The 18017-nt window shown below is 41.2% G+C and overlaps 1 protein-coding gene across 1 annotated transcript in view; it reads left to right on the forward strand.

Moving 5' to 3' along the window:
- LOC129827478 (synaptopodin-like) overlaps positions 1 to 10889 on the forward strand; it is a 67778-nt gene extending 56889 nt beyond the window's left edge. The window contains exon 3 of the mRNA XM_055888369.1: positions 9026 to 10889. Within this exon, the coding sequence (XP_055744344.1) occupies positions 9026 to 10000 (975 nt within the window). The 3' untranslated portion in view covers positions 10001 to 10889. The remainder of the gene's footprint in view (positions 1 to 9025) is intronic.
- Positions 10890 to 18017: the final 7128 nt, after the last annotated feature.

Consider the following 18017-nt stretch of genomic DNA (forward strand, 5'->3'; position numbering starts at 1 on the left):
CTGTTTCTACTCTGTTTCTACTCTGCTTGTACTCTGCTTCTACTATGTTTCTACTCTGCTTCTACTCTGCTTGTACTCTGCTTCTACTCTGTTTTCTATTCTTTCTACTCTGTTTGTACGCTGTTTCTACTCTGCTTCTACTCTGCTTCTACTCTGTTTCTACTCTGTTTCTACTCTGCTTCTACTCTGTTTCTACTCTCTTTCTACTCTCTTTCTACTCTGTTTCTACTCTGCTTCTACTCTGTTTCTACTCTGTTTCTACTCTGCTTCTACTCTGCTTCTACTCTGTTTCTACTCTGCTTCTACTCTGCTTCTACTCTGCTTCTACTATGTTTCTACTCTGAACTGTGTTAACACGACCAAAGTACAACAGATAGACAGACAGGAGAACCTTATTTCACTATATTGCACACGACACACGACAACGGAAACACACAGTCTATTTATTGGATACCTAGATACCACAGGATTAGACATCACCGTTGATATTATTTCACAGTACAAAGCTCAACATAAATCATTTTTCTACACCCAAAACGCAAATATTTGGTTGGAGTTCCTTGTGGAATGTTGATTTCAGGGTTTGGATTTTTGCTGCTTCGTTAGGGATTAAACAAAACAAGTCTGCTATGCAACTGACAAGAACCCTCTGTATGCTATAGATCCAGAGATCAACAAGCACTATGCTATAGATCCAGAGATCAACAACCACTATGCTATAGATCCAGAGATCAACAAACACTATGCTATAGATCCAGAGATCAACAAACGCTATGCTATAGATCCAGAGATCAACAAACACTATGCTATAGATCCAGAGATCAACAAACACTATGCTATAGATCCAGAGATCAGCAAACCCTATGCTATAGATCCAGAGATCAACAAACACTATGCTACAGATCCAGAGATCAACAAACACTATGCTATAGATCCAGAGATCAACAAACACTATGCTATAGATCCAGAGATCAATAAAAACGCTCTGTATGCTATAGATCCAGAGATCAACAAACACTATGCTATAGATCCAGAGATCAACAAACACTATGCTATAGATCCAGAGATCAACAAACACTATCCTATAGATCCAGAGATCAACAAACACTATGCTATAGATCCAGAGATCAACAAACACTATGCTATAGATCCAGAGATCAACAAACACTATGCTATAGATCCAGAGATCAACAAACACTATGCTATAGATCCAGAGATCAACAAACACTATGCTATAGATCCAGAGATCAACAAACACTATGCTATAGATCCAGAGATCAACAAAAACCCTCTGTATGCTATAGATCCAGAGATCAACAAACGCTATGCTATAGATCCAGAGATCAACAAAAACCCTCTGTATGCTATAGATCCAGAGATCAACAAGCACTATGCTATAGATTCAGAGATCAACAAACACTATGCTATAGATCCAGAGATCAACACAGCTGTAGATTCAAGTCTAAAAATGCAAAGGAACATTATTTAATTGTCAGTTAACAGGGGAATATTTGGTACTATTTGCCAAACTATTTGACAAATAGTACCAAATATAAAAACCACTAAGTGCACTTGAGCTTTGGAAAAGCCCAATTTTCTGTCAGCTCCTAAATAACTTTGGGATGAGAAATCGGATTCACACTTTTTTTTTTTTTACATAGTTTTTCCCATCTCCAGAAAGACTTGAGACAGAGAGATACAAAGCCCTTGAACAGATGCGCTGGGCCTATAGGGCGCTGGTCAAAAGTAGTGCACTATATAGGAAATAGGGTGCCATTTGGGACATAACCTAGACTTCTGATTCTCAGTTTCTCTGCGCTTACCAAATGATATACTACTACTACTACCGTCCTGTGAGCGCAGGCTCTGAGACCATCGATGTCAGTCATGTACACACTGCACTTCTGCATGCAATTTGAAGTAATGTTAACTTTTACGGTTTTACGACTCGACTGGTTTATACATAGAACAACATAGAATGAAAATAACACTCAAGAGTGTTTTTAGATTCACCATGGTGATCACTAAACCAGCTAGCTGACAACAATGACTATGGTTTCTCTGCTTCTCTTTCCTTTGATGGACTGATTTCTGTTTTCCTATTAAGTTTCTGTATCTATACACTTCTCTTTTCTGTAGGACTGTTTCTGCATTTATAAACTTTCTGTTTCTCTCCTGGTTAAAGCTTTCTGCTTTCTGTTTCTCTCCTGGTTAAAGCTTTCTGCTTTCTGTTTCTCTCCTGATTAAAGCTGTATCCTTTCTGTTTCTCTCCTGATTTAAAGCTGTATCGTTTCTGTTTTTCTGGGACCTGCTTTCTTTTGTTTTGTCTTTCTACCTTTCCTTATTTTCTTCTGTTTCTTCTATCCTGCTGTTTTCCATTCATCCTCCTGTATTGTACCTTAAACGTTCGGTTCTTTTGCTGCCCTGATTTTTCTGTTGTCGAACTTTACTGAAACACAGAGTACATTGAACAAATGTATATCTCTGCAGGAAAACATTTGAAAGCAGTTAATAGACACAGAATGAATGTTTATTCCTGAAGGCTAACACCCAGTTTAACAGTCAAAGAGCTGGCAGAGTACACAACAGATACAAACATCAATGCAAAACCAGACAATCAGCCTTTTTAAGAAGATGTAAAAGTTTTTATAAGATTCTCCCTGAAGGTAATGGAAACACCCTGTACAGTATGAGTGATCACACTGCATTCCACAACCTGATTTCTTTTTGTTGTGAAAGAAGGGTCTTAGCTTTCTAAAAGACCCCCCCCCCCCCCCCCCTAGAGTTAAAAGCATTCAGACAAATGGTATTACCCATGGCCCCTACCTTCAAAAGAATGGTATGACCCATTGGCCTTTCTTGTTTAGCATGAAAACACTCCAGGCTCCAGGTATAAGTTACCCTTAGCCTGACCTGGTGAAATATACATGGCGGACGCTCAGTCAAGCTAGTAGTCGGGACTACTTTCTTATTTAATTCTCGCTGGCACCCAAAGTTTAAAAAAGTGTTGATAGGCGATAGAATGAGGTCAGACCATCAAATAATTGCCATATACATTACTCTTACAGAATGTTCACGTGGGCGAGGATATTGGACATTTAAACAAAGCCTATTGGTTGACAACTTGTTTTTAACTAGGACAGAGGAATTTATAACAGATTAGTTCCAACATAACATAGGGTACACTAGATCCCCTTGTTGTATGGAACACTTTTATATGTGCCTTTTGCGGCCATGCAATTCAATCCTCATATTTAAAACATTGAATTTGTCAAAATACTTCATATTAACAAAGGAAATAGAGGGCCTAACAGTACAGATATATGGTAATAAAACTCTACCATAGAGGCTCAGAGTAAGTTAGAGGAAAAACATCAAGAAATGGAGGAACTTATTCAAGAAAGATCAAGTGTAATGGATGGAATATGTGGGAAAATGCACCAATTTTAAAAAAAAATCTTCAACATAGAAATGCTACCAAGTTTTTTTTACTGACATGTGTTACAAATAGAGTCACACATGATTCATCAAACAATGTTTTGAAAGAGGAAGCAAATTACTTTAAGCATAAGTTTTCATTTCAGTCTCCTCCGTCTCCACTAATCAACGTTAATGGTTAAAGGATTCTTTCCCTATTGATAATGTAAAATGAACAGCTGTACAGAAAGACTAATGTGAAGTCTAAATGACAAAGGAGGAACTATACGTGGCAAATAGAAATCAGAAACTGGATGGGGATCAGAGATCTATGGGAGGGGTTGAGTGGAGCTGAAGGATGGGACTAAAAACACACAAAAGATAACTGATGTAAAATATACTGTGTCCGTAAAATGTACATACACTGAAAAAATATATAAACGTAATATGCAAAAATGTCCAAGATGTTACTGAGTTACATTTCATATAAGAGAATCAGTCAATTGAAATCAAGTCATTAGGCCCTAATCTATGGATTTCACGTGACTGTGACCAACAGATATGCATCTGTTGGTCACAGATACCTTTAAAAAAAGTTATGGGCATCAGAAAACCAGTCCGTATCTGGTGTGACCACCATTTGGCTCATGCAGCGTGACACATCTCCTTCTCATAGAATTGATCAGGCTGTTGATTGTGGCCCGTGGAATGTTGTCCCACTCCTCTTCTATGGCTGTGAGAAGTTGCTCTATTGGCGGGAACTGGAACACGCTGTCATACACATCGATCCAGAGCATCCCAAACATGCTTAATGGGTGACATGTCTGGTGAGTATGCAGGCCTTGGAAGAGCTGGGACATTTTCAGCTTCCAGAAATTGTGTACAGATCCTTGCGACACTGGGGCCGTGCATTATCATGCTGAAACATGAGGTGATGGCGGTGGATGAATGGCACAACAACTGGCCTCAGGATCTCATCACGGTATCTCTGTGCATTCAAATTGCCATCAATAAAATGCAATGCCCATATCACAACCCCAACGCCATCATGGGGCACTCTGTTCACAACATTGACATCAGCAAACCCACACTAATACACGCTGTTTGCCATCTGTGTAATGTTCATGCTGTTTAATCAGCTTCTTGATGTGCCACACCTGTCAGGTGGATGGATTATCTTGACAAAGGAGAAATGCTCAATTAACAGGGATGTAAACACATTTGTGCACAAAATTTCAGATATACACTTTTTGTGCATCTAGAACATTTCTGGGATCTTTTATTTCAGCTCATGAAACATGGGACCAACACTTCACATGTTGCATTTATATTTTGGTTCAGTGTAGTTTGTATAAGCTGGAAGTAGAAGCCTAAGTGTTGTCCATTAGTTTACTCCAATTAGGGGAGGGCGGTAGGGTTAGGGGAAAAAATAATGGAAAAAATATATTTTATATATTTACAAAAAAATATATGGGTGATTGGAAATGATGCAGACAATTGCATTGATGGAAACCACAGTCTTACTTCAAGAGTTACCCTTAGGGCCTAGGTACAGATCTAGGATCAGCCTACTCTTTCCAAATCCTAACCTTCACCATGATGGAGTAGAACGCAATGGTCAAAACTGACCTGGGATCAGTTTATCCTGTCTATACACACCATTCAACTACAGTGGCTTGCGAAAGTATTCACCCTCTTGGCATTTTTCCTATATTGTTGCCTTACAACCTGGAATTAAAAATTATTTTGGGGGGTGTTTGTATCATTTAATTTACACAACATGCCTACTACCACTTTGAAGATGCAAAATATTTTTTTATTGCGAAACAACTAAGAAATGAGACAGAAAAACAGAAAACTTGAGCGTGCATAACTATTCACCCCCCCAAAGTTAATACTTTGTAGAGCCACCTTTTGCAGCAATTACAGCTGCAAGTCTCTTGGGGTATGATTTTTGCCCATTCTTCAAGCAAAAACTGCTCCAGCTCCTTCGAGTTGGATGGGTTCCTCTTGTGTACAGCAATCTTTCAGTCATACCACAGATTCTCAATTGGATTGAGGTCTGGGCTTTGACTAGGCCATTCCAAGACATTTAAATGTTTCCCCTTAAACCACTCGAGTGTTGCTTTAGCAGTATGGTTAGGGCCATTGTAATGCTGGAAGATGAACCTCCGTCCAAGTCTCAAATCTCTGGAAGACTGAAAATTTCCCTGTATTTAGCGGCATCCATCATTCCTTAAATTCTGACCAGTTTCCCAGTTCCTGCCGATGAAAAACATCCCCACATGATGATGCTGCCACCATCATGCTTCACTGTGGGGATGTTGTTTTGGGGGTGATAAGAGGTGTTGGGTTTGCGCCAGATATAGCATTTTTCTTGATGGCCAAAAAAATTAATTTTTGTCTCATCTGACCAGAGTACCGTCTTCCATATGTTTGGGGAGTCTCCCACATACCTTTTGACGAACACCAAATGTGTTTGCTTATTTTTTTCTTTAAGCAATTGCTTTTTTTCTGGACACTCTTCCGTGAAGCCCAGCTCTGTGGAGCGTATGGCTTAAAGTGGTCCTATGGACAGATACTCCAATCTCCGCTGTGGAGCTTTGCAAGTTAAAGTGAAAGTCACCCAGTAAAATACTACTTGAGTAAAAGTCTAAAAGTTTTTGGTTTTAAGATATACTTTAAATATACTGCTAAAATGTAGTTAAGCATCAAAAGTAAAAGCATAAACAATTTAAAATTTCTTATATTAAGTAAACCAGATGGAACAATTTATTTAGATTTTTTTATTCACGGATAGCCAGGGGCACGCTCCAACACTCAGACATAATTTACAAACGGAGCATTTGTGTTTAGTGAGTCCGCCAGCTCAGAGGCAGTAGGGATGACCAGGGATGTTCTCTGTTTAGTGAGTCATCCAGATCAGAGGCAGTACGGATGACCAGGGATGTTCTCTGTTTAGTGAGTCCTCCAGATCAGAGGCAGTACGGATGACCAGGGATGCTCTCTGTTTAGTGAGTCCTCCAGATCAGAGGCAGTTGGGATGACCAGGGATGTTCTCTGTTTAGTGAGTCGTCCAGATCAGACGCAGTAGGGATGACCAGGGATGTTCTCTGTTTAGTGAGTCCTCCAGATCAGAGTCAGTAGGGATGACCAGGGATGTTCTCTGTTTAGTGAGTCCTCCAGATCAGAGGCAGTAGGGATGACCAGGGATGTTCTCTGTTTAGTGAGTCCTCCAGATCAGAGGCAGTAGGGATGACCAGGGATGTTCTCTGTTTAGTGAGTCCTCCAGATCAGAGGCAGTAGGGATGACCAGGGATGTTCTCTGTTTAGTGAGTCCTCCAGATCAGAGGCAGTAGGGATGACCAGGGATGTTCTCTTGATAAGTGTGTGAATTGGACCATTTTCCTGTCAAAATGTAACGAGTACATTTGGGTGTCAGAGAAAATGTACGGAGTAAAAAGTACATTATTTTCTTTAGGAATGTAGTGAAGTAAAAGTAAAAGTTGTCAAGAATATAAATAGCAAAGTAAAGTACAGATACCCCAAAAAATGACTTTAAGTAGTACTTTCAGGTATTTTTACTTTTTAGCAATCAAATTAATCATTTACCTTTGATGATCTTACATTTACATTTTAGTCATTTAGCAGACGCTCTTATCCAGAGCGACTTACAGTAGAGTGCATACATTTTATTACATTTTACATGCTGAGACAAGGATATTCCTACCGGCCAAACCCTCCCTAACGACGCTATGCCAATTGTGCGTCGCCCCACGGACCTCCCGGTTGCGGCCGGCTGCGACAGAGCCTGGGCGCGAACCCAGCCCAGCCTGGGCACGAACCCAGAGACTCTGGTGGCGCAGCTAGCACTGCGATGCAGTGCCCTAGACCACTGCGCCACCCGGGAGACCATCTTCGGATGGTTTCACTCACGAGACTCCCAGCTAGACAGTAAATGTTCCTTTTGTTCCATAAAGATATTTTTTATATCCAAATACCTCCGTTTGTTTGCTGCGTTATGCCCAGGAATCCACCGGAAAAAGCGTTCGCGACAACGCCGGAAAAATATCCAAATTATATCCATAATGTCCACAGAAACATGTCAAACGTTCAGGGTGTTTTTCAAATATCTATTTGATAATATATCAACCGGGATAGTTGGCTTTTCACTAGGACCGAGAGAAACAATGGCTGCCTTTCACTTTTGCGCAAAAATCACTCGGAGAGCCCCCACCTATCCACTTACGCAATGTGCCCTTTCACGCTCATTCTTCAAAATAAAAGCCTGAAACTATGTCTAAAGGCTGTTGACACCTTAGGGAAGACATAGAAAAAGAAGTATGGTTGATATCCCTTTCAATGGGCAATAGGTATGCATGGGAACAGAGAGGTCTCAAAAACAGGGCCACTTCCTGGTTGGATTTTCCTCAGGTTTTAGCCTGCAATACCAGTTCTGTTTAACTCACAGACAAAAAATGTACAGTTTTGGAAACTTCAGAGTGTTTTCTATCCTTATCTGACTATAAGATGCATATTCTAGTTTCGGGGGCTGAGAAATAGGCAGTTTCAAATGGGTACGCCTTTTTAGCCAAAAGCAAAAACTGCGCCCCCTAGTCTTAAGAAGTTTTAAGTACTTTACACCACTGTATACACCACGTATATGTTGCAGTATGTGCAAGGAGCTCTTGTGAAAGGCTTCTCTCATGAAATGTCTATCACCAAGCTGCACAACACCATGTATTTAACTGTTTTACTGTTGCTGGACCCCCTTAATAAATACAACAAATAATACCACAATGTTCAGAGGTCATTCTTTTTCAAATTTATTGTACCTTTATTTAACTAGGCAGGTCAGTTAAGAACAAATTCTTATTTTCAATGGCGCCCTACCGGGGCAGAACGACAGATTTTGACCTTGTCAGCTCGGGGATTCAATCTTGCAACCTTCCGGTTACTAGTCTAACGCTCTGACCACAAGGCCATCTGCCGCCCCAATCTGTAGCCTATACACTAAGTGCTACTGGTGCTGTTTTGTTTGGTCTGTTGCAGATTTCACTTCTTATAGCACTGTCAATCAAAAAACACATCTTCCCTCATTTAACATTATCATGGTGTCTTACATTCATGTCTCTATACCCTAGATTAACATTATCACGGTGTCTCACATTCATGTCTCTATACCCTAGATTAACATTATCACGGTGTCTCACATTCATGTCTCTATACCCTAGATTAACATTATCACGGTGTCTCACATTCATGTCTCTATACCCTAGATTAACATTATCACGGTGTCTTACATTCATGTCTCTTTACCCTAGATTAACATTATCACGGTGTCTTACATTCATGTCTCTTTACCCTAGATTAACATTATCACGCTGTCTTACATTCATGTCTCTTTACCCTAGATGAACATTATCACGGTGTCTTACATTCATGTCTCTATACCCTAGATTAACATTATCACGGTGTCTTACATTCATATCTCTTTACCCTAGATTAACATTATCATGGTGTCTTACATTCATGTCTCTATACCCTAGATTAACATTATCATGGTGTCTTACATTCATGTCTCTATACTTTTAATCTCTCTCCACAGATGAGGAAGGAGTCCCCTCCGACCCCCACCACCACCCCCACCAGGACACCGCAGTTCACCCGTCGGTTCAGCAGCCCAGAGGGACCCCCCACTTCCAGGCCCCTCCACCAGGCGACAGCCATCTCCCCTGCCTCCCTACCCTGGGAGACGAGGTGCAAGTCACCCACGGTGGTCAACCAAACCACCAAACCCTTCTCCACTGCCTCTTTATCCAGGCCTGAACCATCCACTACCACCTCACCTATATCGCCTGTATCTCCCTGGGGGTCCCGCTGTCAATCCCCTAACATCAACCAGACAACCAAGCCTTTCTCCACCACCATCTCACCTATATCGCCTGTATCTCCCTGGGGGTCCCGCTGTCAATCCCCTAACATCAACCAGACAACCAAGCCTTTCTCCACCACCATCTCCAACTCTTCCTCTTCCAGACCCTCTCACCAAGGCACCATCACCTCTCCTCTCTCCCCGTCACCCCTGTCCCCTCCCTGGGGTTCCAGATGCCAGTCTCCCATCGTCAGCCCCGGCCCCAACAACTCCAAGGCAAACCATCGCCTGTTAGCCAAGAACATCATCAACGCGGCCAAACGTAAAAACAGCCCGTCCCCAGGTGCTCTGAGTGGCCACAACCTCCCAATCTCCCCACTAGATGACAACATCACCCACCAGCACCACCAGGGCTATGACCAGCAGCACCACCACAGCAGCTCCAAACCCCCCTTCAGCCCCTACCAGTCCAGGGCCATGGGGTGCCAGTCCCCCCCCTTCGCCAGCCCACCTCCTACCCCTACAGGGGTGATCCGGTCCCCAGTAAGGCTCTACAACACCAGGTCCCTCACTGACTCGGATGCTTCGGTGGAATCGGAGGACTCTGGGCTGAGGTCTCCAGGACTGCAGCGTACCCACAACACCAGTCCCCGGGGCTGGGGAGGCAGCCTGAGGGTGAAGAGGGGTAGTTTTGGCACCGACCTATAGGGGGAGCCGGGGAGAGAGGGTCAGGAGAAAGGACCATTGAGCTTACCTAATAAGAGAAGAAGAAAACCCAGAGAGTACATTGATAAAGGGACTGGTGGGTTATGGGCAATTCTTAACTTAATTGACGTAGAGGAGCATCTAAGATGGAGGGCACAGCGCTTGCCTCACAGGTGAGATATGGAAAGGACTTTGAAAGGACCTGATCTTGTGTGTTTGTTGCTTTGGAGCATCCAGGAGTAAGGGACAATAATGGTGACCACACAGTAAATAATCTGATGCCCTTACAACGCAGCTGGGACATAGAAGCAACCTGTCTGGTGATTGTAAAGTCCACTAAAACCCACTGGTTTGTCTGGCTGTCTATAGAAGAGTCCAGGACCATCACGCTCAGAGCTAGCTCAACAGTGGGATTACCGAGAGGAGATTGAAGGGACAATTCACTGTTGCCTCTGCCTCTCATTCTTACGTCTTATAAAAATATGTTATACATTTATTTCACACAAGAAAAAGGAAATTTAAGAGGATTCTAAAATCAAAAGCGACTTGTCTACAACTTTATATTTAGATCTTGTCATTGAAAAATGAAATGTATTGTATTCAGGAATTGCTGAAATGTAAAACTAGCTTACTTGCATTTGACTACGACAAAAGTTCCATTAAAAAATACAATTATTACAGGAGCTTACTTATGTTTACTCTAAATAATTGTTTATTCTAAATTTGTACCACCCCCCCCTTAAAAAAATAATCTAAGGGCAAGAAAAAAATACCAAAGACAATATCTGTAATGATGCAGTGTTTTCAAAACAGTGTTACATTTTTCCTCCCCCACATAAGACATTGATAATGTGATGTCGTAGATAGGCCCTTTGCAGTTATTTCGTGTATATATATATATATATATATATATATATATATATATATATATATATATTTATATATATATATATACTGTATATGTTTTAATATTGCTGGGTATACATTGGAGTAGACAGGAATGCAGTTAAACCATAGGTTGACATGATGTTTTGCAGGTCTGACACAGGTCAAACTGTGGAAAGAGAGAGAGAGAGACTGTAATTCAAAATGGCACCCTATTCTCTAAACAGTATATAGTGCACTACTTTTGATCCGAGCATTATGGAACCTAGTCAAAAAGTAGTGCACTATATAGGGAATAGGGTGTCATTTGGGATATAGACAGAGAGTATTGATGGGTCAGATTCAGTACCGTAGTAGTAGTGTCTACAGGGAGGCAGGTATAGGAGTTTTGTAATATAATATTACAGCTTACTGGAGTATGCTGTCATCAAGAAATCCCTTTGAAAGTTGGCGTGATATTTAGTAGATTATGAAAACAAAAGATGGGACTATACTCTTCCCTCTGAATGAGTACGTAGAGATAGAATGGGTAGAGTCAGAGACATATATTTACATTGACATTTTATAGATGTGGTTCTGGTTACATTGTAGTTTCTCTACCATTCCATAACCTTACTATGCAAAGAATCACGAAACATTGGCATTAACATTGGCATTATTGTGGTATTGATAGCATCACAAATGGCCACAAATCCTTTTTAGTGATCAGGGAAACAACAAACGTACACTACAGTACATCCTTTTTAGTGATCAGGGAAACAACAAACGTACACTACAGTACATCCTTTTTAGTGATCAGGGAAACAACAAACGTACACTACAGTACATCCTTTTTAGTGATCAGGGAAACAACAAACGTACACTACAGTACATCCTTTTTAGTGATCAGGGAAACAACAAACGTACACTACAGTACATCCTTTTTAGTGATCAGGGAAACAACAAACGTACACTACAGTACATCCTTTTTAGTGATCAGGGAAACAACAAACGTACACTACAGTACATCCTTTTTAGTGATCAGGGAAACAACAAACGTACACTACAGTACATCCTTTTTAGTGATCAGGGAAACAACAAACGTACACTACAGTACATCCTTTTTAGTGATCAGGGAAACAACAAACGTACACTACAGTACATCCTTTTTAGTGATCAGGGAAACAACAAACGTACACTACAGTACATCCTTTTTAGTGATCAGGGAAACAACAAACGTACACTACAGTACATCCTTTTTAGTGATCAGGGAAACAACAAACGTACACTACAGTACATCCTTTTTAGTGATCAGGGAAACAACAAACGTACACTACAGTACATCCTTTTTAGTGATCAGGGAAACAACAAACGTACACTACAGTACATCCTTTTTAGTGATCAGGGAAACAACAAACGTACACTACAGTATATCCTTTTTAGTGATCAGGGAAACAACAAACGTACACTACAGTACATCCTTTTTAGTGATCAGGGAAACAACAAACGTACACTACAGTACATCCTTTTTAGTGATCAGGGAAACAACAAACGTACACTACAGTACATCCTTTTTAGTGATCAGGGAAACAACAAACGTACACTACAGTACATCCTTTTTAGTGAACAGGGAAACAACAAACGTACACTTCAGTACATCCTTTTTAGTGAACAGGGAAACAACAAACGTACACTACAGTACATCCTTTTTAGTGATCAGGGAAACAACAAACGTACACTACAGTACATCCTTTTTAGTGAACAGGGAAACAACAAACGTACACTTCAGTACATCCTTTTTAGTGAACAGGGAAACAACAAACGTACACTACAGTACATCCTTTTTAGTGAACAGGGAAACAACAAACGTACACTACAGTACATCCTTTTTAGTGAACAGGGAAACAACAAACGTACACTACAGTACATCCTTTTTAGTGAACAGGGAAACAACAAAACGTCTTATGCAGTCTTTACCTATCGCAGTGCAATAATGCATCTATCCCCTCTATATACTGTATATACAGTTACTGTATGTTGTTTTATGTACTGCTTTGTTTCAAATGAATGTACAGATTGGCAGGTAGAAGAGAGACAGAGACAGACAAAGAGGAAGTTTGTGTAGGGTTACAGTATATGTTAACCAATGGGACACAATGTTATGGTTTCTAATACTAATATGTCTACTGTCCGGGCACCGACAACATACTAACAATGGCTGGGGACAACAAATACAGTATGTAGAAATACTACATTCTGAGAGATCTATAGGAGACCAAGGTTTTGTTGTCACTAATGTTGTAGGGACAAACATCTGTGTATACCACAACGATCAAGGTAGCCAATAGGAAAGACGAATAATTGAAAAAAAAGGCATTCCACAAGAGATGGTTGAGAGAATGTTTGCAGTCAGATGTTAGGTTGGGATCGAACGATAAGAGTAGGTTTGTTTAAATGACCAAACTCTTGCTGTAGCAAGGCCCTGTATTCCACATACACTACTCTAAATGCACATTTCAGTTTGCTTTAGATTTTTGTATTTGATCAAGTTTCACTTGATTTTGCACTTCTTTGATTCATTCCATTATTCCTATTGGCACACAGTATCGGACTGACTTTGATTGGCTGAAACAGGTGTCATTCACAAAAAAAACACTGTTCTCCATAATTGTCATAGTAACACAATATAATAGCCTGTTTATGTTATACAGTTAAAAAACAATTATCAGTAAATGTAAACGTTGCACTTCAACCCTCTGGAGGCATTGTATTTCAAGGCGGGGCATGGGGTGGGGGGTCAACAAGGCCACCGACGTCATTCCACATCTCTCCCTCCGGCCCCGTAGCGGATCACAAACAGAACAGGACCACAGGAAATACAGGAGTGTGTCTATCCTTGTCCCCTAAACACATAGGACTCTATGTGACCGCTGCATCAGCAGATTACTGACTAGTCACATGTGGGCTGTATTCATTAGACACCAAACGGAAGAAAAAAGGACTGAAACAGAAAGGGACTACCTGAGCTTGTACAAAAAGGATTTTGTTTTCCATTGCACAGCATTTTGCTACAGTGTGCCCTAATGAATATGACCCTGATGTGTTGAATCTCTGACTGACAGGGACAGCTGGTATGATGGTGACTTGGCACCTTGGGTAAACAGGAATAACCTTCTCACTGACATGTATGTGTCTTAAATGGCATCCTATTCAGAGTAAACACATTTAGCTACTTGGTTTTCCGTGTGACAGCGAAGGTTGTTGTCAGAACATTCAGAACAACAGGAAAGGTCAAATGCAAAAAATGTCCAAATGCTACGAACGGAAGCAATCAACAATATATCAACAAAACAATAGAGAGCTATGGGGGCATTTCTGATGCAGCCACCATGGGTTTGTTTCAGCCTTGAGTAAACCCCCCTCCCCTGAGAATCCCCCCCCCCCCTGCCAATCAACACAGGAGCCACTGTGGGTTTGTTTCAGCCTTGAGTAAACCCCCCCTCTCCCCTGAGAGTCTCCCCCTGCCAATCAACACAGGAGCCACTGTGGGTTTGTTTCAGCCTTGCGTAAACCCCCCCCCCCCTCCCTCACCACCAATCAACACAGATTGGCTATGTCCCAATCCCAAGTGTTGATTGTAATTAGTTCTTAACAGAATGTATTACAACAAGAGGGGGAGATTTTCTTGAGTTTGGGACACAGATTTGGTAATATGACTATCAACCAATGATGTTGTGTGTGTGTGTGTGTATCAACAATAGGTCTCATGTATCCCCTCCTTAATTCTGTGTTATTTAAATAACGGAACACAAAACAAAATAAAAGTGCCGACACTAATTATATCAATGTTGTGTATGTGGTCTCTGTATCTCTGTCTCGTTCCACTTCAGCTCCCTAAACACTTCAGTTACATTACAACAGGAACGTAGATGTCGTAGAGGCTAATCTGGGATATTACAACAGGAAGAAGGGCCTACGTAGATGTCGTAGAGGCTAATCTGGGATATTACAACAGTAGGAAGGGATCTACGTAGATGTCGTAGAGGCTAATCTGGGATATTACAACAGTAAGAAGGGCCTGTGTAGATGTCGTAGAGGCTAATCTGGGATATTACAACAGGAAGAATGGATCTATGTAGATGTCGTAGAGGCTAATCTGGGATATTACAACAGGAAGAATGGATCTATGTAGATGTCGTAGAGGCTAATCTGGGATATTACAACAGGAAGAATGGATCTATGTAGATGTCGTAGAGGCTAATCTGGGATATTACAACAGGAAGAAGGGATCTACATAGATGTCGTAGAGGCTAATCTGGGATATTACAACAGGAAGAAGGGATCTACGCAGATGTCGTAGAGGCTAATCTGGGATATTACAACAGTAAGAAGGGCCTGTGTAGATGTCGTAGAGGCTAATCTGGGATATTACAACAGGAAGAAGGGATCTACGTAGATGTCGTAGAGGCTAATCTGGGATATTACAACAGGAAGAAGGGATCTACGTAGATGTTGTAGAGGCTAATCTGGGATATTACAACGGAAGAAGGGCCTATGTAGATGTCGTAGAGGCTAATCTGGGATATTACAACAGTAGGAAGGGCCTACGTAGATGTCGTAGAGGCTAATCTGGGATATTACAACAGTACGAAGGGCCTACGCAGATGTCGTAGAGGCTAATCTGGGATATTACAACAGTAGGAAGGGCCTATGTAGATGTTGTAGAGGCGAATCTGGTATATTACAACAGTAGGAAGGGCCTATGTAGATGTCGTAGAGGCTAATCTGGGATATTACAACAGGAAGAAGGGATCTACGTAGATGTCGTAGAGGCTAATCTGGGATATTACAACAGGAAGAAGGGATCTACGTAGATGTTGTAGAGGCTAATCTGGGATATCACAACAGTAGGAAGGGCCTATGTAGATGTTGTAGAGGCTAATCTGGGATATTACAACAGTAGGAAGGGATCTACGTAGATGTCGTAGAGGCTAATCTGGGATATTACAACAGTAGGAAGGGATCTACGTAGATGTCGTAGAGGCTAATCTGGGATATTACAACAGTAGGAAGGGCCTACGTAGATGTTGTAGAGGCTAATCTGGGATATCACAACAGGAAGAAGGGATCTACGTAGATGTCGTAGAGGCTAATCTGGGATATTACAACAGTAGGAAGGGCCTACGTAGATGTCGTAGAGGCTAATCTGGGATATTACAACAGGAAGAATGGATCTATGTAGATGTCGTAGAGGCTAATCTGGGATATTACAACAGGAAGAAGGGATCTACATAGATGTCGTAGAGGCTAATCTGGGATATCACAACAGCAAGAAGACCATGTAGATTTTGAACAGGCTAATCTGGGAATACCTAAATTCATGGTGTTCTGTCACAATACATAATGCTACACAGTTACCATGGTTCTTATCCATGCTCATAGTATTTTATAGTATATGATAGGGGAAAAGGACTATGATGACATACTAACTCAGAATCATTTAATGCAGCACACCAGCAGCCACCAAGAGAACATCAATGCAGATAGCAGCTAACAAGCAAACACAAGTCTGTCAGGCAGACCTCTGGGCTTTCTGAGCCCCTTCAGCCATCCCACTGGTGTCTATAAGAGATACTCTTTTCTGCATCTTAAATGGAACCCTATTTCCTAAATAGTGCACTACCTTTGGCCACGACTCATAGGTTTCTGGTCAAAAGCAGTGCACTATATAGGGAATAGAGAGTGTCATTTGAGACGCAGCTCTCTCCATCTCACAAGATGAATGTATTCATGACTGAAATCTGTCATTCACACAGCCAGCTAGTGAGGACAAACTATATTGATTCTAGAGTTAAACATCCACTGGCTTTATTTACATTTCAAGAACTATGGAGTAAATTTTTTAAGAACAATGACCCGGACAATTGTGCACCACCCTATGGGACTCCCAATCACAGCCTGTTGTGATAAAGGCTGGATTCCAACCAGGGTGTCTGTAGTGACGCCTCTAGCACTGAGATGCCTTAGACCACTGTGCCACTCCGGGAGTCGAAAGATAGCCTCAGGCAATCTTAGAGTATTGCTGTATCTATTTTAATAACTAATTTTGTCATGAGAACATAGCCAGACAGTAGCTACACATCATCTTGGGGATACTGACTTATGGAAATCTGATTTGATGTAGCCTACATATTGCGCAGCTATACACATGTAAATGAAGGAGGAGAATTATTGGAATGATCATAATTGAGTGATTTACAGCCATGCATAGACTGCCATCTGTAGGACTAAAGAGGGGGAGTTTTAATGTCCAGCATTTTCACCTGTAGTAATCTACCATAACACCAGGTTGCAGTACAACACAGGTCAGATATGGACAGGTCAGGAATCACTGATGTAGCCTGGCTGACAGCAACCCACAGCACTGGGAAAGCTGTGACACACTGGTCTGGAATGGAGGCCATTTGTTAAATGCAATCATCGCTCAGATATTGATCGACGGGTTTGATTGATTCTCTCAAATGTTTTCTTTCCCTCAGGGGTTGAGCCTTGGTGTTTCAAATCAAATATATTTTTGGGGGGGGATTTAAAAAAAATCCAACCGTTGTTATGGAAGCGGGGGCTGTGTTTGGCTGTGCTTGTGGGTGTTTGAGTGAGAATAGACACAGAGAGCCAAGCAGTAAAATCACATCCCCCTTCATTATAGATGCATTGTGCCTACAACGTCAAAGAGCCATTCCTTCCAGACTCTGACGTCAGGAGGATTTGGAGAGTTAAGTGTTAGCCAGACTATCACTGATAGGCTCACAGCCACAGCACAACCCCCCCCCCCCCCATAAATAAATGTAAAGTTGTTAATTGCTGTACATTTTGTCTTATTCAGTATTGCTTATTTTTTGTTTTAGTGTAGCAGTTGTACAAGGTTTACATGTCATTAAAAAAAAGTCAAATTTTAAACTGTCAAATAAAAAATGCAAGAATTGAGTGTGCCTCTTACTTGGTACGTATGTAACGTTATTTATGTTGTACAAATAGCTAAATCGTTTTCAGAGGGTGTGTTCATCATTCACCATTGTTATGTTTGGTCTTTGTACTGCACCAGGAAAAAGAAGTATAGCAGTGCTGTTCACGAATAATTCCACTGCAGGTCGCTCTA

Source organism: Salvelinus fontinalis, chromosome 29 (genome assembly GCF_029448725.1).
Source record: "Salvelinus fontinalis isolate EN_2023a chromosome 29, ASM2944872v1, whole genome shotgun sequence".
Classification (NCBI taxonomy): Eukaryota; Metazoa; Chordata; class Actinopteri; order Salmoniformes; family Salmonidae; genus Salvelinus; species Salvelinus fontinalis.